At 34.1% G+C, this 20666-nt stretch overlaps 1 protein-coding gene across 7 annotated transcripts in view; it reads left to right on the top strand.

Moving 5' to 3' along the window:
- The window catches only part of CDC42BPA (CDC42 binding protein kinase alpha), a 153562-nt gene that overhangs the window by 64425 nt on the left and 68471 nt on the right, over positions 1 to 20666 (top strand). For 5 of the 7 annotated variants that reach the window (XM_045537155.1, XM_045537154.1, XM_045537159.1 and 2 more), the window contains exons 7-14: positions 1920 to 2120; positions 3741 to 3989; positions 5069 to 5148; positions 9036 to 9202; positions 13250 to 13372; positions 16095 to 16228; positions 19972 to 20214; positions 20467 to 20577. In XM_045537155.1, the coding sequence (XP_045393111.1) occupies positions 1920 to 2120; positions 3741 to 3989; positions 5069 to 5148; positions 9036 to 9202; positions 13250 to 13372; positions 16095 to 16228; positions 19972 to 20214; positions 20467 to 20577 (1308 nt within the window). The remainder of the gene's footprint in view (positions 1 to 1919; positions 2121 to 3740; positions 3990 to 5068; positions 5149 to 9035; positions 9203 to 13249; positions 13373 to 16094; positions 16229 to 19971; positions 20215 to 20466; positions 20578 to 20666) is intronic. The other 2 variants (XM_045537157.1, XM_045537160.1) reach the window with 1 other exon arrangement.

Raw genomic sequence — 20666 nt, 5'->3', positions numbered from 1 at the left:
CAATAGCTCAAAACTGGGACAGTTCCTGACTCTAATGCAGAAAGCTATTGTGAGAACAGAGTATAGCAGTCCTTCAGAGATTAGGGGAAGAGATCAGAGTTGGGTTAGCTGCAATAGCTGGAATCTGCAGGGCTTTACACTGGAGAGGAGGGAAATGTGCAGAGGGAGGACCTAAGGTATCCATGTGGGCATACCTCTTGAGGGTTGGGCTATACATGTGCACTACAAGATCACACGAGACTTGCCAAATAGTAGATGAAATTTTGAAAATAGAACAGAATACTGGAGATCAGACAATGCTGAAGGAGATACAGTGCTTGCAGACACTGAATTTTCAGCTCTGGAGAGCCATTTCACACTGTTGTAACACCTAAGACCTGCTCTCAACCTGTTTAACAGTCTAAATCCAAGCCCTGATAAGGTCCACAGAGTTTGGAAGTTTCTCTTCCAAGTAGAGGGGGTTGAGACAAATCTTGGGTTTTGTATAAATCTGTACTCACAGAGTGTAACTAACTGTAAGCTAACACATGCTCAAGGAGATTAGTCAGTGTTTTTTTTATGTGCTTAAACAAGAATTATTCTTCTTCAGAGGAAGATAACAGAATCCATACTCTCTGTAACATTTTACTTACAATGACCAAGATTCAATCAGAAATCACTAGACTGAACAGAAAAGTGTTGGGAATAGTGATATAGAATCAAAAAATAAAAGTTACATATTTCTACAGGAGGAGGTACTTTCCACATATCAGCCAAAAGTCAAGATAGATAAAATTTCTTGTTGTCTTTCTCTGCTTTGTGGCAGAAATAATTCACCATTTCTCTTACACTATACGCTGTAGGGCATCCCTTTCTCTCCAAACTCCCCACCTCATGTAAGGCAAGGTCTTTCCTTTTGTTCCCTTGTGTGTATTAAAATCCAAGTACCTGGAAAATGAAAACCAACAATTCCTCAATCCCACCCTGTCTCTGATGTTTCTCATTCTGGTTCTCAATCATTTCTTGATTACTGACCCCTAAATATTTCTTTTTTAAAGGATTTTTTTATATGTTTATTAAAATAGTAGTTTTATTTTTAAGAGTTGGTAGTAGAAGAGTTTTTAGGTTACTCAATATTAACACAGTGGAAAGCTATTGTTATTACTAAGAATTGGTAATTTAGTCTATAAAATCCAGACTATTAACTATTATTGTACCTTGAGAATGTTCATTTTTTAAATACGTTCTTTTAAAACATATAAAGGGCCAATATTCTTTTATTTCAGAGTACCTTACAACACATGTGCCCAGGATTTTTAAAATTACCTGTCTTCTAATTTACGTCTAACTAGCTATAATAAATAATAATATGCTCACCTTTTTTCTCTATTGGGACTTTATTTTTTGAAGGCTATACCTTTTATTCTTCTATAATTTTTTTTATTAATAGGTAATTTGCTATATGTTGTTGACATTTATTTTCTTAGGTTTACGTTAAGGAGCTTTAACATAATCTCCAGGCTTTTCATAAGTATAGGCCTAAATTTCAGTAGTTCCCTTTCCCCATCTAATTGTAAAATTTTCACAGCTTTCATGTTTTTAATATATACAGGTTAGACATATAAATAATAAGAATGCCCTAAACCAAATATTCAGTTTGTTGTTAATGGCTATCATGGTTTAATTCATATTGTTCCCCTAAATGTAGTCATTGAAATAAATAACAGCTATAATAAAGGTTCTATATAGTGTATACAATCTGGAAAATCAGTAATGTGGAGATTATATAAAATTTAACTTGTATGTACAAGAAGGCTAAATTTGAATAATAACAAAGATGTAGTTATGAAATAATGTTGTGTATCTTAAGTAACTTTTAAATTTAAAATTATTATTTCTAATATATTACAGTAGATTAACAAAAATGTGAACTTCTTCAGGTTCAGTCCTCAGTGGCTGTTGGAACCCCCGATTATATCTCCCCCGAGATCCTTCAAGCCATGGAAGATGGAAAAGGCAGATACGGCCCTGAGTGTGACTGGTGGTCTTTGGGGGTCTGTATGTACGAAATGCTTTATGGAGAAACACCATTTTATGCAGAATCTCTGGTGGAGACATATGGAAAAATCATGAATCACAAAGTTAGTGTATTTTACTTTTTTCAAATTAATGTGATAAATAACACTATAATAAAATAATCTGATATTTAAAGAGGAAAAATATTTTTCTAAAAATAATGAACGATCACATTTCTATGCTGGTAGGGGACATGATAAACTAGAATTGTCAAAAATCCATAAATTATACATAAAATTATGAAATCTAACTTTCTCCTATATTTTATTAGAAATGCTAATAACTGGGAAATTAAATGGTATCTCCAATAGAATAACAAAGGTCATAAGCAGACAATTTATATCATTGCTTATTATATGTATAGTCTAGAATGCATGTAAAAAAATTCTCAACTTTAGTATTGATAAATGAAATGCAAATTAAAATAAGATGCTTCTTTCCTTGTCAAATTGGCAGGTACTCTCTACTGTAAATAATACAGTGAGATGAGCATTCTAAGACATTATTGAGAGGAATATAAATTCATGTAGCCTTTCTGTCTAAAAGTTTGCAAGTATGCATCTAGAACCTTCAAAAATGGTTAGAGCTTTTAAGTGAGCAACTTCAAGGATTCTACCTTATAAATTTTCAGTAGAACAAAGGTGCATGTACTAAGATACCTATTCTAATATTATTTATGATTATAAAACATTGAAAACAGTCCAGATATACAATAGGAACAAATTACAAGACTTTAATCCATTTAGTTCTAAGTGAAATAGAAATAGATTGTTTATAATAATAATAATAAAGGTTTTGATTAGTCAGTCTCAGAAGATTGTGGACAATTACAAAAACCTAGAATATGAATAGGAATATCCCATAGAAGGGAATGGTAATCTATTCTTTTTAATTTGTTCTGGTGACACAGTTACGATTAGTTGCTTTGTAATATATATTATATAAATCAGTTTTGCAGAATTTATGCTCTTCTACCTGGCTGCAAAGATAGTGCTTCTCAAATGGTTGTAAACAGTTGAAAGACTAGAAATACCTACAAGGTTATAAGTAGCATGTACAGTATTTCTGAAAGAAATCATTGTAGTAAAACTTGGTGTTTCACAGCACAGATTTTGGAGTCAGACAGCTTCAGTTCAAATTCCAGTTCTGCCATTTACTAGTTTTGTGATTGTGCCTTTGTTTCTTCTTTTGTAAAATTAGCATAATGGTAGTACCCAGTTAAGATGATTATCGTGAAAATTAAATGAGTTAAATGAGTAAAGTACTTTAAATAGTGTCAGATACATATTAAATCCTTTAAAAATGTTTTTTTATTATAATCAGTTAATCATTAGTATATGACTTATATGAACATTATCAGTTACACTCTGTTGAAAAATTGAGTCAAATTCTACCACTTTTAATCAATTCCTCTTCATTCTGATACCAGTTTAAGGTATTTTAGCATTTCATTTATTCTTCTTTCTATACTTCATGTATGACTAAATCATATATGGAATTAAAGTTCTGTAGAAAAATGATCTTTTCTCATTCATCCCCGTATTCCTTAGTATCAGCACTTTGTACCAGCATACACTTATTAAATGTTGTTAAAAGAAGATGTTATTTTCAAGAAAATAAATAAGTCAATCAACTTAGTAAGTTAAACACTAATTTATATTTTGCTTCTATTATTCTCTGTTTAGGAGAGGTTTCAGTTTCCAGCCCAGGTGACTGATGTGTCTGAACATGCAAAAGATCTTATTCGAAGGCTCATATGTAGCAGAGAACATCGACTTGGTCAAAATGGAATAGAAGATTTTAAGAAGCACCCATTTTTCAATGGAATTGACTGGGATAACATTCGGAACTGTGAAGCACCTTATATTCCAGAAGTTAGTAGCCCAACAGATACATCGAATTTTGATGTGGATGATGATTGTTTAAAAAATTCTGTAAGTATGACATTGAAGTTCTTCTCCTCTGTTTCTTTTTAATATGGTTATAAAGTAATTTTTTGGTTTGCAAGTATTTTGCTAGGGTAATACAATTATCAGTTATCAGTTATCATGGCTTTCAGTGCTTATTCTATCATAAATCAAGAAATTAAGAGAGTTAACTGAGGTGAACTTGGTTATCCATGACTACAAGCAAAGTTGAAATTCTAAGAGTTACTTCTTAGGTAAGTTATGCAAGTAGGTTTCCTAAGAGGACAAATTAGTTCACAGTGTTGCTCTGAACACTGTATTAGCTAATATTGAACCACTGCTCCAGAGAGATACAGGTTCCTGTCAGCCTCTGGTCACATTTTTGCCATCGGATAATACATAATCTTGTTTTATGTGTGTTTGTTTAAAGACACCTATGTAATACATATTGTTGATTCATTAATATGAAATTCGCCACCGGCAGTGCTGTAACTCATCCCTGAATGAGGCTTTTCTAACACCTGTCATTTTCCCTGGGAAGGCACGTCACTGCCTTTCTTGCACTTAGAAACACTAGACAGTGCTATGCTTGGGGGCCATTTTTGATAGTGAAATTGCTTGCAAAAGGCAGAAAACTGTGGTGCTAAATAGACCCTGTAAAGGACATTTGTTTATAGTGTCAATATAAAAGATTAAACAGGAAGGCAGAGTCTCTCTTGTTCAACCTCAGCTAGGAATGTGAGCAGAGGATGACTCACATTTTTCTCTGCTCCGCACATGTCTGTGAATGATTGCAGAATCACTGCAAGTGTTGATTTGGGGTTTACAGATAAATTTTAGCTTCTAGACAAATGTGAAAATACAGAATACATGAATAATGACTGTAAGTTCAGTATCAGTCAGATGATCAATCTTTGTTTTCATTTTATTAGAATTTTGGGGTAGCAGTGTACATGGTCTAAAGTTTGTATCACTAAACACCTGTACCAAACTTAACAGTATTTCTAAATTGAACAGTTGCATGTTTCCTCTAGGCAGTTAATATTTACAGCCAAACCTACAGGTTAGAGCTATCTGTTTCTTACCGGATGTTTTTCCTCCTTTAGGAAACGATGCCCCCACCAACACATACCGCATTTTCTGGCCACCATCTGCCATTTGTTGGTTTTACATATACTAGTAGCTGGTAAGTTTGAAAGTTAACATAGTTTGGACAATTTAAAGCAAATTGAAGTGAATTGAGGTTTTTTTTTTTTAATGTAATATATGAGAAAGCTTTGTAAATTATAGTTTTTTAAAAAATAGAATGAGTCCACTGCTGGAAAAAGTTAGATTTACAAAATGAATGAAATACACAAGAATTTTAACTAATTTTTGAAGGGAAAGAATGGGGCAAACACAGAGCACAGAATCTAACCCTTAGCAATGGGGTAAGAATTAGAAGAGTCTCTTCCTATTGAATAAATTTTCTCTAAGTGTCCAAGCACAAGAATATTCAGCACATTAATCCTACCGTCTTCTTATTGACCCTCTCTCTACTTATACCCTTTCTATCCTCCTCAGTGTGTAAATTCCATAGAGAATGATTGTCATCACTGTTTGTGTGCCACCTCAGTTTCCTTGACTTTCTCTCATTTTCTTGTATTGCTTAGTCAACATTGATTATTAAAATTTAATTTTCTTCCTATACCAATGCAGTTCGAAGTGACTAGGGAAAAATATCTGACCATTCTTACTGGTTCTTACTGTAAATTCATGATTACCAACCTTAAGTACCCCCTATTGCTGTCTGGCAAGTATACTGTATTATACTAGTGCAGCAGTCCCCAACCTTTTTGACACAATTTTTCCATGCACCCTGGAGGTGGGGGATGGGGGATGGTTTTGGGATGATTCAAGCACATTACATTTATTGTGCACTTTATTTCTATTATTATTACATTGTAATATATAATGAAATAATTATACAACTCACCATAACGCAGAATCAGTGGGAACCTTGACCTTGTTTTCCTGCAACTAGATGGTCCCATCTGGGGCTGATGGGAGATAGTGACACCCAAAGTATGTTGCTTATGTCCACTCCATAATCTCATTTTGGTTGCTGTCACTGCAGAAAACCCTGCTTCATAAAGACAGGGTGTTGGAAATGGAAGCAGGCTTTTCAGTGCTTTTGTGGCAATCTCAGGATATTCCTCCTTGATTTTAATCGAGAACGTATGGAGATTTGAAGTTGTCTCAAACATATTTTTAAGGCTTCTGTCATTCGCGATCTCAAGCAGTTGATCGTCTTCTAGCACCAACAAAGTCGATTCACCTGGCTTATTCACAGATGCGTTGCAGATCCATTCCTTGCCAGTTCAGGGGTCTTTGGTGGTGGGAAGTAATGCTCAAACTCTTTTGAAAGATAGGTGATCATACACCAACTGGGAGAAAGAAGGCCTTGGCTCAGTCTCTTTGAAAATCTCTGCTAATGTTCGAAACATGTTAAAAGTCCATTGGAATTAACTCATCGCCTCCATGATTCCAATTTCACTGTGAATGCGGCCACTTTATCTGCTGACTTGAATACAGTTGTCCTTCTCCCCTGAAGTGACAGATTGAGTTTGTTGAGCAGGTTAAATATGTCACACAAGTAAGCAAATTTTGCAGCCCGTTCTGTGTCACTGACATGTGCTGCCAGTGGTGACTCTTTCTCTAAAAGAAATCTCTGGAGCAGCTCTCATAACTCAGAAACTCTGGCCAGCAGTCTACTTTTAGAAAGCCATCTCACTTCCGTGTATAAGAGAAAACATGTGTGCTCTGCATCCATCTCAGAGCTGCTTGAACAGAGTAGTGATACGAGAAAGCTGTCCCGTCATGGCAGCCGCTCTGTCCGTGCATGTACCAGCACAAAATGACCGGTTCAGTTTTCCTGATATGTAATCATTCAAAGACTTGAATAGTTCCTTAGCTGTGGTGGTGTTTGGCAACAAAAGTGCACATAACATATCCTCATGCACATGTTCCTGAAAACTATATGGCACAAACACAAGCATTGTTGCCTTGTTTGCAACATCAGTAGACTTGCCAACCTGGGTTGTGTACTACAGTGACTCATTAATCCTCTCTAACAATTGTGCGTCAGTATCGTCTGCTGTTTCATCAATTCGTGTAGTTATGGTGCTAGCTGAAAAAGGAACACGTGCCACCTTTTGAACTGCAGCCTCTCCTAAAAGTTTATGGCAAATGTCTTCAGCAGCAGGCAGGATCCACTGTTCACCAGTAGTGAAGGGCTTCTTAGCTTTAGCAATGCAGTTAGCCACTAAGAATGATGCTCTCAGTGCAGACACATTTGATGAAGTCGTAGCTTTCAATAATGGCTTCTGTTCTTTGTGTTCACATTTTTTTCTTTTGAAAACTCCAAAGGCTTGTCTTTTAATGCAGGGTGCTTGGTCTCCACGTGGCGAAGCAGTTTTGAAGGTTTCATGGTTTTGTTGATTAGCTGGTCACCACATATTACATGAAGCAGCCTTGGAGAATGTGAATCACCTGTTGTAATGAACACGTAATTTAAGTAGGACTCTTGGTATTTTGCTTTCTTTTTTGTTTTTTTAGACAGAGTCTTGCTCTGTTGCCATTGGTAGAGTGCAGTGGTGTCATAGCTCACTGCAACCTCAAACTCCTGGGCTCAGGTGATCCTCTTGCCTCAGCCTCCCAAGTAGCTGGAACTACAGGCACGCACCACAATACTCAGCTATTTTTTCTATTTTTAGTAGAGACAGAGTCTCACTGTTGCTCAGGCTGGTGTCAAACTCCTGAGCTCAAGTGATCCTTCCGCCTCAGCTTCCCAGAGTGCTAGGGTTACAGGCGTGAGCCACCGTGCCCAGCCAGTATTTTCTTCTAAACACAGCTTTCATTTTGTTGGCAGTCTTAGAGTCTTCTGCTCTCTCATCATTGGGTCATTCCCCCTTTCCAAAGAAGCTCTCCAGCGATGTTTGTTTTTGACTCATTTTTGCTAGGGTTAGCTTGTGGGCTTACCAAAACTGTGACTGAGACAAGTGCGCAGGGCGGGAAAGAGGTGCAGATGGAAGTGATAAATAATATAACGGGCAGGCCACATGCGGACTAAACGCAGAGGGAATTTGTCACTACTAAGACCCATCCTACAGGAAATGCCCAAAAGTGCATTATACATGCAACAGCACAATAGACACCAACCAGTATAAAAACACCCAAAAGTGATGGCTCACAGCTCTTATAAAACAACAGCACAAGAGGGAAAACAAAACAATAAGATATCAGCCAACGTAATGAACAGAACAACATCCTACATATCAGTACTAACACATGAACAGTCTGAATGTTAAAAGACATAGACTGGCCGAATGGATGAAAAGATACAACCCAAGTATCTGCTGTCTCCAGGAAACACATCCATCCCAAAAGGACTCATACAGATTTAGGGTGAAGGGATGAAAAAAAAAATTCCACAGAAATGGAAACCAAAAGCCAACAAGTATAGTCATTCTCATATCAGATGAAATAGACTTTAACAATGGTAAAAGAAGACAAAGATGGTCATTATATAATGTTAAAGGGAGCAATTCAGCAGGAAGACGTAACAGCGCTTAATATATATGCACCTAGAACAGGAGCTCCCAGCTTCCTAAAGCAGGTTCTTTTAGACCTAAGCAGAGAAATAAGCAGCATCTTAGTAGTCAGGGACTTCAACACTCCACTGACAGTACTGGAGAGATCACTGAAGCAGAAAATGAATAAAGAAACACTGACTGGACGTAAACAGAACTCTTAGAATAAAAATGGCAGTGACATTCTTCACAGAAATAGAAAAAATAATCCTAGAATTTATGTGGGCACACAAAAGATCGAGAATAACCAAAGATAATTTGGGGGGATTTACGTTTCCATTTAAAAAATGCTTATAAAAGGTAGTTTTTGGTGATTTTGCAAAAAAATGTTTTTAAACTAGGTATTCAAATCCATGTTTTAAATGAACAGTTTTAAAAGGAGGTCTTTTTTCTATAAAGTTTTTATTACGATATTAACCTGCATATTTTTTTCTTTCTTCAGTGTTCTCTCTGATAGGAGCTGTTTGAGAGTTACAGCAGGTCCCACCACCCTGGATCTTGATGCTAATGTTCAGAGGACTCTAGACAACAACTTAGCAACTGAAGCTTATGAAAGAAGAATTAAGCGCCTTGAACAAGAAAAACTTGAACTTAGCAGAAAGCTTCAAGGTAAATATATTTTAAAGATAATTTCCCTTTTTAAAGTAGACTGATAGTGTTATGAATTGTTTATTAGAAGTGGTTGTTTTATCTTAAGACATTTTTTTATTAAGTGGTGAAATATCAAGTTGTAGAAATATATGCGGAACACAGTATAATACATTTATGTAAAATCACACAATTAACAGCAAACAACCAAAAATAGCGTTGTTTCCTATGGGTACATATGTATATATAAAACAGTGAGAATAAATACCTCTGGGGAGAAGGGAATGGGACTGTCAGGAAAAATGGAATGCTTCTCACACCAGGATAACACTTTAATGACTTTTCCTATCATATTGGCTCAATCCTTAAGAGTTCTAGCTCCTGTCACACTGTCATTTTCTGCAGCGTTGCTTCTGTCATTATGTTAGGTGATTTAAAATGCACGTAGGTGAACCTTTTAAGATTTTGACTTAGTTTCTGAATTCTTCACCTTCAGTGATCTCCTTCTCCACCCTATCTCATCTATTCTATCTCATGGTAGTAAGATACATCTTGAGATTACAATATCTAAAACCCATCATTAATCTCAGCTTCAAGCAAATCTTCCATAATCTCTTGCTCATAATTTCTAGTGAGCGCTCTCTGGTGTGCCCCAATATTCCTTTAATTCCACCATACCTACAAATCTATCACCATTTCACTGTTTCTCTTACACCCTCATTTCTCATTCTATGGTCATAGTGATACCTTCACATATACCCTGAAATCTATTGTTCCCCTTTCTCTTTGTCAGACTCCTTTGGCAGAATATTAACCCTGTTTAAATACAACTTTGCATCCACAACTGTGCAGCTGAAGGTAGCCTACTTAAAAAACATACAACATGCTTACTAATATCACTTCAAATTCATGAACACCAATCTCAGGTCGGTTCTGAATGCTGCCCAGCAATCCTACTTTTTTTCCCTTATCCCATTTTCCTCTCCTATATTGAAAAATCCAGTGATCATTTCTCAGTCTTCATCTTTTAACCTATTAGCAACATTTGACCCAGTTGACCATTTCTTCCTCCTGAAAACTCTTTCCTTTTTTTGGCTTCTGGGGCACTTTACCCTCTTGATTTTCTTTTTCTTCAAAAGCTAGTCCTTCTCAGTCTCCTTTGCTGATTTCTCCTTAACTCTTTGGCCTTTGAGTGTTAGAGTACTCCATGCTTTCACTTGCTCAGAAGTAAAGCCCTACAGCCATCCTTAAACCCTCTCATTCTCTCACACCCCCATCAGATCCACCAGCAACTCATGTCAGCTCTGCTATCACAGTAGGTCCTGAGTCTGATTCTCACTCACTGTGGGGCTCCTGCCCTGTTTCAAACCACCGCCCACTCTCACCTGTGTTACTGTAATAACTTGTTAACTTGTTTCTCTACCTTATCTCCTTCCCCACTGTCCCCCCGACCCCACATCTCTTCCACCCCAGGTTTTCTTCAGTTTGTTTTCAACGTATCAGCCTAATAATCCTATTAAAACAATTTAGATAATTTTATTTTACTATGTTAATCCCACACCCAATAGCTTTCCACGTCACATTAATAGCCAAACTAATTTCAGTGCCTAAGGTGATATATGACCTGACTTCTTCTTACCATTCTGATTATTCTCTTCTTTGTTCCTTCTGTTCTGGCCACCCTAGGCTCCTTGCTATTCTTTTCACAAGCCAGGCAGATCCCTACCTCAGGGCCTTTGCATTAGCTGTTGCCCTACCTTAAATGTTCTTCCTTTGATATTTACATGACGTGTTCCCTTACCTCTCTACTTGAATGAAGCCTTCATTGAAGCCTTGCCCAACCATCCTATTTATAATTTAGTATTACGTCTATTCCCAGCACTCAATATCTCTTTTATGCTTTATTTTCTCCAACATAAAGGATAAAATGTTTATGTTACTTATATATTTTGTGAATGAAGAAATATATGTATGAACAAGTAATTAAGAACTTGTAACTCCTACAAGAGAAAAAAATCAAAGTTTTACAGTCATAAAATTTTGCTTACTTTCAGAAGCCCAGTAGAGAAAAAGGCTCCATAGACATCAATAGAACAGACTATTTTCCCATTTTTCAATAAGTTGCTAAGATCTCTGCATGTGAATTACTTCCCCTTTGTGGCCCAAGTTAGTTTTTTTTACTTGTTTTACTGATACGGCAATATACATAAAGTGTGCAAGCATTCTGTTTTTAACCGTAAGCTCAATAATTGCTTATATGTATATAGACCCATATCATTGTATAGAATATTTCCAGCATAGCATGAGGTTCTCATTTACTGTATTGTTGCTTCACATATTTATTACTCATTAATTTTTAAATATCTTTTTATTTACCTTTTTGTTGCTTTTTATTTCTTCCTAGTGATCCATGTTTCTATCTGGAATCACTTTTCTTCAGCCTGAAAAACTTCCTTTAGTATTTCTTGTAATGTGAATATGTTGTGACAAATTCTCTAAGATTTTGTTTGTCTGAAAATTTCTTTATTTTTGCCTTTCTTTTTGAAAGGATACTTTTGCTGGGTTAGAATTCTAGCTTGACAGTTTTTTCTTTCAATGTTCTACAGTTATTATTCTATTGTTTTCTAACTTCCATTATATTTCTTGAGAAGCCAGCTGTTAATCTTCATCTCTTGAATATAATGTATCTTTTTCTCCTCTGGTTGGTTTTAAGAACTTGTCCTTAAATTCAGTTTCAAACAGTTCTATGATGTGCATAGGTATAGATTTCTTTGTATTAATATAAAATCCTGTTTGGGATTCATTATGCTTCTATAATCTTGATTAATGTCTTTTATCAGTTTTGGAAAATTCTAAGCTGTAATCTGTGTAGATATTTCTTTGTTTTGTTCACTTTCTTCTCTCCTTCTGGGACTCTGGTTGCATATAGGTTAGATCATATCCCACATTTCCTTTATGCTCTGTTCTATTCCTTCTATTCTTTTTTTCCTTGTGCTTTAGTTTGGTATTTTCTGTTGACCTTCCTTCATGTTTACTAGTTCTGTCTTCTGCTATATCCATTCTGCTGTTAAGTCTATCCAGTGAGTTTTAATTCCAGATATTATCTCTTTTAGTTCAAGAATATCCATTTGGTTCTCTTACAGTTTTCAGTTCTCCATTGAAATGTCCCCATCTTTTTGTCTATCTTTTCCTCTATTGTCCTCAACATTTTAATAATAATTATTTTAAGCTCCTTGTCTGCCAATTTTAACACCCGAATCATCTGTGAGTCTACCTTTATTTCTGTTTTTTCTTTTGACTATTGGTCATGCTTTCCTGCTTTTCCAAATGTCTTATAATTTTTAGTGTATGAAAGAGTATGATACACACACAGCAATCAGTAATGATTTGCACTAACAAAGAATTATGGTAAGGGAGAGACTTACTATTTGAGAACTCTGTAAATAGCAGAAACCTATTTTAAAATAATGGTGGTTTCATTTCTGATACAAAATGGTTTTCAAGTTTTCTTTTTTTCCATCTCTTTTGATAATACCTGGGAATAAACATCAGTAAGGTTAATGTTTCTTTGATACCTTACATCTTCTGATTCAAACTGCAAGATAAATTAATCTCTGTTTTAACTAAATTGATGAGCCAGTGTTATCTATGGATGGGCCTCAACTTTCAGACAAAAAATTGGGAAGGCTAGCAGTTCTTCTACATACATATATTAACATGTCTAAAACCCCCTTTACACACCAGATTCAGTTCTTCATACCTCATCTGACAGACATAATGTTTTTGAATTATCACATGTTCTCTGCTAGCACCAAAAGGGGTGGAATAGTTGAATCACTGGCAAACTCCACCAACAGTATTTAAAACCAAAAATCTCACATATTAGAAGGTAGATTCTTTTCTATATTTGGTATAATTTTAAACCATGGTATAATTGTAAACACTTAATGTGTTTACATGCTTTTGTTCAATTGGTAGATGTTTTGGCCTATAGAATTATATAAGAATTTCTCTACAAAAAATATATTGTTATTAGTTGTAACCATTTTTTTATTGTTTTTTTTTAAGAATCAACACAGACTGTCCAAGCTCTGCAGTATTCAACTGTTGATGGTCCACTGACAGCAAGCAAAGATTTAGAGATAAAAAGCTTAAAAGAAGAAATTGAAAAACTAAGGAAACAAGTAACAGGTAAATTTCTATGATTTACTATTAATTCAGTTTAGTAGATTATTAAAAATGGTTTATTCACACAAAAACCATTTACTGAGTAGCTGTCTGTGCTGTGTGATGTGAGTTAAGTGCCAGTGAGGAAAAGGCAAATCAGCAGAAATAAGTCAGTTCTGCTCTCAAGGAGCTCACGTTTTGATCTGGGAAACAGATAAGCAAAGAGTTATTATAATACATGTGAATAATACATGAGGAGAAATAAACAAGTGCTGTGCCTCTCTCCATATTGGAGAATTTTATTAAAAATTAGGTGGGTTTGTCTTTTCTAACTCTTCTTAATCGAGTACATTTCTTTTTGTACTTCTCATAATTACAGATTGTTGCTTAAATGAATATTTTGGGCTTTTTAAGCATTTTAAAAGTGTCTGAAGTGTGAAACATGGAAATCTGACATATATTTCTCTTTTTAACAATTCCATTGCAAAGCAGCCAAAGTGAAATGACTGGGGTGAAGCTAAAAGAGAACCTGTATTAAAATAGTACAATAAAATATCCTTAAAGGCTGTTGAAATTATCCCATGTGATATAGTTTTTAGAAACTTTATATGATGCAGAAATTTTATAAAATACTGAATTTTTTTGTTTATAACAAAGAGCAGTTGAAAGAAGTCAGCAACTTAATTTGCAAAAAAAAAAATTAAACATGTTAGGGAAGAAAAGAAGTGTGCTTAGAAGGGATTATTAAATATACCATTTTACTACTTCAGATTGATTTTCCTTAGCCATAAAATTTGATTAAAGTGAACCAGGAAATGACAGAAGTCAGCTGCTTTACATGCTAAATTTTGATTCCTATTTACTGGAAATAACAAAAGTAAATTGTTATCTAAAAGTAAATTGTTGAAATCTGAAATATATTAAAAACTTAATATAACAAAAAATATAATTTAAACATGTTCGAAAGACATTATTATAAGTAGAAAGATTCCTATGTGAAATGCTTAAATTAGAGAAGATGATAAAATATAATTTTCTGAATGTAAGAGTAAACACCCTGTGATCCATAAGATTAAAAAATCTGTGATCTTTTGTTTTCTTCATGTAAAAGATTCATTAAATGGTACTAAGACAGTATGAAAACCAGTTAAATACAACTTTGCATATAATCTTAAAAAGTTGTTAAAAACTATACCATCCATAAATATAACTAGACTTTCAAAAGAGCTACCTTTTTAATTTAGAAATTTATGGCACTGGTTATTAGTAAATTATTTTATTTATGGCGTCTAGAACCATTTAGTACATGATACACTAATGCATTTAAATGATTTTTAGACTATAGAAATTGTTTACACAGATGAAATGCTCTTCTCAGTAGGATTAACATTTTATTTACACTGCTTCATTTAAACAATATGAAATACTTTGTGCACTTCTTTCCACCTTTAATGTACAGATCACTTGAGAATCTTGTAAAGATTTTGATTCTTTAGGTCTGAGGTGAGGCCTGAGATTCTGCATATCTGAGTCTCTAGAGGATGCTGATGCTGCTTATATGGGGATGACACTTCGAGTAATAAGGTGTAAAGAGCAGAAAATATCCAGAATGGAGCTAACAATGAATGCGTTTAGACTTCTCTATTTTCAGTGACTTCAGTTCTTTAATTTGTTATTTGACTTTTTTTTTTTTTTTTTTTGAGACAAGCTCTCATTCTCCAGGTTGAAGTGCAGTGGCCTCATCATAGCTCACTGTAGCCTTGAACTTCTGGGCTCAAGTGATCCTCCTGCCTCAGCCTCCCAAGTAGCTGGGTCTACAGGAACCTGCCACCGTGGCTGACTAATTTTTTAATTTTTATAGAGACAGGGTCTTGGTATGTTGCCTAGGCTTGTCTCGAACTCCTGGCTTCAAGTGATCCTCCTGCCTCAGCCTCCCAAAGCACTGGGATTACAGGCATGAGCTACTGTGCCCAGTTGCTAGTTTACTTTTGATACCAAGAACATTTCCTATCAATTTATTAAATTTTATTTAAGCATGATTTTATTTTGTTTCATAATAACTCTTCTGATCCGATAATGTTAAACATTATTTAATAACATTACTTTGTAAGTTGGCAAGGTCCTTGGAAGATTTCCTGGCCTCTAGCCTTAGGTCTGGTATTCATTAAGCAATGTGACCTTAGGCAAATGATTCAACTCTGAGTTTCTTCGTATTAAAATGGAAGAGCTGATTCAGATAAGAGGTTTTCAGATACTTACTTTTGGAAATCAGAGTTTATTCTTCAAATAAACAGGGGTAAACTAGGCTGGGTGATCTGGAACCACAATATTAGAAGCAAAACCATCTTAAAATAATTTGACTAACTTCAGCACTAGGATGTTTACCAACAAGAGAGACAAACTTGTCTTTTTTTGTTTGGTTGGTTTTGTTCTTTTTTAGTTTTAAGTTTTTAATTAGTCTAAAGGTGCTGTTTTTGGAGGTGTTGTCTTTTTGTCCTAATAGATACGTAAGGCATTTCTGTACATATGTTTTGCACATCTTCATACTGGCACATGCTATTTCCCATCTTCACAGTGAACTGACATGAATTTAATGTGTCATGAGTTACATTGGTTATATGGTGTCAGTAGCCCTAATATCAAATTCTGAATACTTCTTTTAAAAAAAGTTTAGTTGTTTTAAACCTTGGGTTCAATCATTTGTTTTTTTACAAATAGTAATAGACACATTGTCTTTTGTTTTTAGAATCAAGTCATTTGGAACAACAGCTTGAAGAAGCTAATTCTGTGAGGCGAGAACTAGATGATGCTTTTAGACAAATCAAGGCTTGTGAAAAACAAATCAAAACGTTACAACAAGAAAGGGAAGATCTAAATAAGGTAAAAATATATGAATAGATTGTTAAAGTCTTCTCAGCATTCTTAATCTTGTGTAATTAGAATACTGAAAGCATTCATAATGAATTATAATAATATATAGTATATTTTATCTTTAAAAAATGTTGGTTTAAAAACGTAAAGAATTATTTTGGTATATGTCATTTGATTTAGTAATTTAAAAATTCTTATTTTTATATTCTTGAGGCTCTTAAGTTCAGAATCTTCTGTTCTTTTGGGAAGTTAATAAAGCACTTGATTAAAAGTGAATATTATTGAAAAAGAAACATGAGAAATAAGAGAATAGTAGAATCTATTTAGCTTCTATAGAAAAAAATGTAGAATACAGGCATGTTTTCGTTATAGCTTGCTGACACAAACATTCTTAAAAGATTATAGTATAAAATTTCTTCAATGAGTTAATTATGTTAAAAAATGTTTATCTGTCAAAGCAGCATGGATAAACAAGCTAAAGTTATTTTCATAAGTACTTTGTGTAACACTTAGACAGTATTATAAATGTAAAAAAAATTTATTAATAGTTAAGACTCTCCTAACAGAGTCCAATAGAGTAAATAATATTCAAGCACTAGAAAATATTTTACTTGAACCACATGCTGTTAAGCACTGTGGCTTTCATTAACAAACAAACAAACAAAATGTTGGGACTAATGAGAGCCAACCCAAACAAGATCAGTACTTACGGCATAGTACAAATTGTATTCAATGATATAATATATAATACAGTGATAATACAAAATAAAATCCTTCTTGGGAGGATTTATAAGTCTTGTTGCAAGGGAAGAAATGGAGGTCATTAAAAATAAAACAACCTTTAGCTAATGAAGCTAATCAAAAGAATTAACAGGGAAAGCTATTAAAGATTAAATTGAATTAGATTCTGCTAAGGCATTTTCAAGCAATGTTTTATAAAGATCCATTTAAATTCATGGCCAGTCTAATGATATTTGGCATTTAAAACAGATGTTCTATTTGCTTTAATAATATTATAGTAATATTAGTGTTTGCTATTTTGTATTTATTGGTAGGATTACTCAGCCAAATTTGGTTAATGTAATAAGGATGAAAACCTGATACCTAGATTTATGATGAACAGGTGCTTTGCTAATTTTCAGTAAGTTTTAATATTAAGAATCTTCTTCATATATTTTGAGAAGAGGATAGTGCTATAAAGAAACAGATTATACCAATAAAGAATTATAAGTGATTTGCTTTATATCTTGCAAACAGTAGGAAGGGATTCCCCTTTCTCCACATTCCTTGCCAACACTTGTTATTGTTTGTGTTTTTTTAATAATAGCCATTCTAATATGTATGAGATGACAGACATCTCATTGTTTTGATTTTCATTTCTCTGATGATTAGTGATATTGAGCACCTTTTCATATACCTATTGGCCCTGTGTAGAATGAATTAGAGAATTTCCATTCAGGTCCTTTGTCCATGTTTTAATTGGGTTACCAAATAGTCCAAATTTTATGATAATGTCAAATCATTTTCCAATGTAAAGTGTACGAATTTACATTTCCACCAGGAATGCATAGGAGTTTCTGTGTTTGACCATACTTCACATTACACGATTTATTACTTTTGGCCAATCTAGTCTAAATTGAGATTTTAGGTGTAAAAGGATGTTTTATTGTGATCCTAATTTGCATTTCTCTAATTACTAATGAGATCAGGTATCTTTACATATGTCTATTTATCATTTATATTTCTTTTTCTGTGAAATGCCTCTTAATATCCTTCCTACATTTTAAAGTACATAGTTCAGTAATGTTGAGTATGTTACGAGAACAATCTCCAGAACTCTTTTCATTTTGCAAAATCACTTCTTAACTTTTTAATTGACATTTCTGGGTTTTTTTTTAATTTTTCGCATTTTACTATTTTCTAGTCTTGGTGGTCACTCTTGAATTTTACCACGCTTATTAACAAAGTCTAAATTCAATATCGTAAACTATTTCCCCCCAGACAACTTAAGGACCTTTAATTCTGTAAGTTGAGTATCCCTTATCTGAAATGCTTAGCACCAGAAGTGTTTGGGATTTCAGATTCTTTTTGGAGTTTAGAATATTTGCATTATATCAATTGAGTATCTCTAATATGAAAATCCAAAATCCGAAGTGCTCCAGTGAACATTTCCTTTGAGTATCATGACAGTGCTTGAAAAGTTTTGGATTTTGGAAAATTTCAGATTTCAGATTTTCAGATTAGGGATACTTAACCTATATTACCTCTTCCCAACTTATGTGCTGTTATTGACCAACTTACGTGCTGTTATCTATTGTTTACAAATTCAACATAATATAATATATTCTTAAATATATATTTGTTTTTATTCACATTGACCAATTTCTTAGCTCTCCATTTCTCTTGCAATAGACTTTCCTTCTAAAATCACTTTCCCCGCCCCCCATAAAATAAAGCTTTAGAAGTTCCTTTAGTGCAAATCTGACTGTGGTAAGCTCTGTCAATTTTCATTTATATGAAACCTCATACTTAAAAAGTAAATTTTCTGGGTATATAATTTTAATTATTTTCTCATGTCTTTGAAAATATTTCCCCCCATTTCTATTCCTATCATTACTTCTTTAGTGTCTGCTCTAATTATTTCTGATTATTTTTCTTTCTTTTTTTCAAATTTTATTTTTAGGATGGGGAATAGGTGATTTGCCTTTTTTCCCCCATCTGATTCCCTTTAAGGTCTTTTATTTCTCTTTTGTATTACCCAGTTTCATTTTTTGAACATTTCTGGGTGTAGGTTTCTTTTTATTTTTCTTGCTTCATAAATGTAGAACTTCCTAAATTGGTAGATCCATGTCTTTAGTTTTAACACGTTTGTTTTTCACTTCTAAATGTTTTGTAAAGTTCTTCTGTAAATCTGCTTGGTCATTTTTAATAGTGTTTTGTCATTTTCCCATTTTTATGGTTTCTTTTTATATTTTTTTAAGCATTTCATACACAGCAATTTTATGTCGATATCTAATGATTCTAATACCCAAATACCTTTGGTATTTATTTTAATTGTTTCTGTTGTTGATTATGGTAGTTTGTTCTTTGGGCATTGGGGAATCTGTGGTTGTGAGCTCATACTTGTTTGCTTTTAATATGTGAAAAATTCAGACTTCATTGAGGTTTCCCCCACCAACACACACACACAAGAAGATTTGCATTTTGTTTTGCTGGGAGGCAGGTAGCTGTACTGAGCTGTCTACTTCAGCCTCCCTCTAAGTTTCTCACTTTAGGTGGGAGTCTCAGGTCTGGTTTTTTATCCTTGCTTCTGGCTTAAGGCTTAGTTTCCCCATCAAGGGCAACCCCGCAACCCAAGTTTGTTTTGTTTTGTTTTTAATCATTTGTAGTCTTTCATGTAAAAAAAACCAAAAAAACTCACAAGTATTCATTAAATTTCACAAAATCTTTATTTTGACTGTCACATCTTATATATATGTTATGTATCTATATTATTTACTCAGTTGTGAAACTAAGGTACTATAAGGTTGAATCAGCAGCTCCCTTGTATTTATCATGTTAGCATGAGGAACTGAAACTATAAATAGGGCACCATGCCCTTAATATCGGTTCAGAAGTAGTTCCTTTCTTTTAATTTTGTCCTCAGGTGAATAGTTTTGGCTCTTCTTGACTTAATAATAGCTACTTTGGTGGCCAAATTTGGTCTCTAGGTTGCAGAATTGGTAACTTATATTCTCTTTACAAAACTGTAGGACCTAGTCCAGGCTAGTGAGCGATTAAAAAACCAATCCAAAGAGCTGAAAGACGCACACTGTCAGAGGAAACTGGCCATGCAGGAATTCATGGAGATCAATGAGCGACTAACAGAATTGCACACCCAAAAACAGAAACTTGCTCGCCATGTCCGAGATAAGGAAGAAGAGGTGGACCTGGTGATGCAAAAAGTTGAGAGCTTAAGGCAAGAACTGCGCAGAACAGAAAGAGCCAAAAAAGAGGTTAGTAGTCAGGCAAATTTTATAGTGCCCATGGGATAGTGATTAAAGCTGCTTTTTGAGACTAGTGAAATAATATGTAATTTTTTCTCTAATTTTTTTAAAAAGTTATTTTTGTAGTTTGATAATTATTATTTAATGTGAATTTCAACATTTGAGTTATCTTCCTATTACAAGGTAATTTGGCATGGATAAAAATGTTTTGTTTGAAAAAACTAAAACCACAAAATCTGCTTTTTTCATTTTATGTTAAAGCTGGAAGTTCATACAGAAGCTCTAGCTGCTGAAGCATCTAAAGACAGGAAACTGCGTGAACAGAGCGAGCACTATTCTAAGCAGCTGGAAAATGAATTGGAGGGACTGAAGGTATCTTTTAATTTCACCTTTATGAAGCCTAATCAGTTTTCTTCTCTTTAGGCTTGATAGGAATGTTAGCTTATGTACTCTGTTTGGTG

This window comes from Lemur catta, chromosome 25, assembly GCF_020740605.2.
Source record: "Lemur catta isolate mLemCat1 chromosome 25, mLemCat1.pri, whole genome shotgun sequence".
NCBI lineage: Eukaryota > Metazoa > Chordata > Mammalia > Primates > Lemuridae > Lemur > Lemur catta.
Note: the sequence above shows the minus strand (reverse complement) of the source record. Positions and strands in the feature narration are given on the sequence as shown.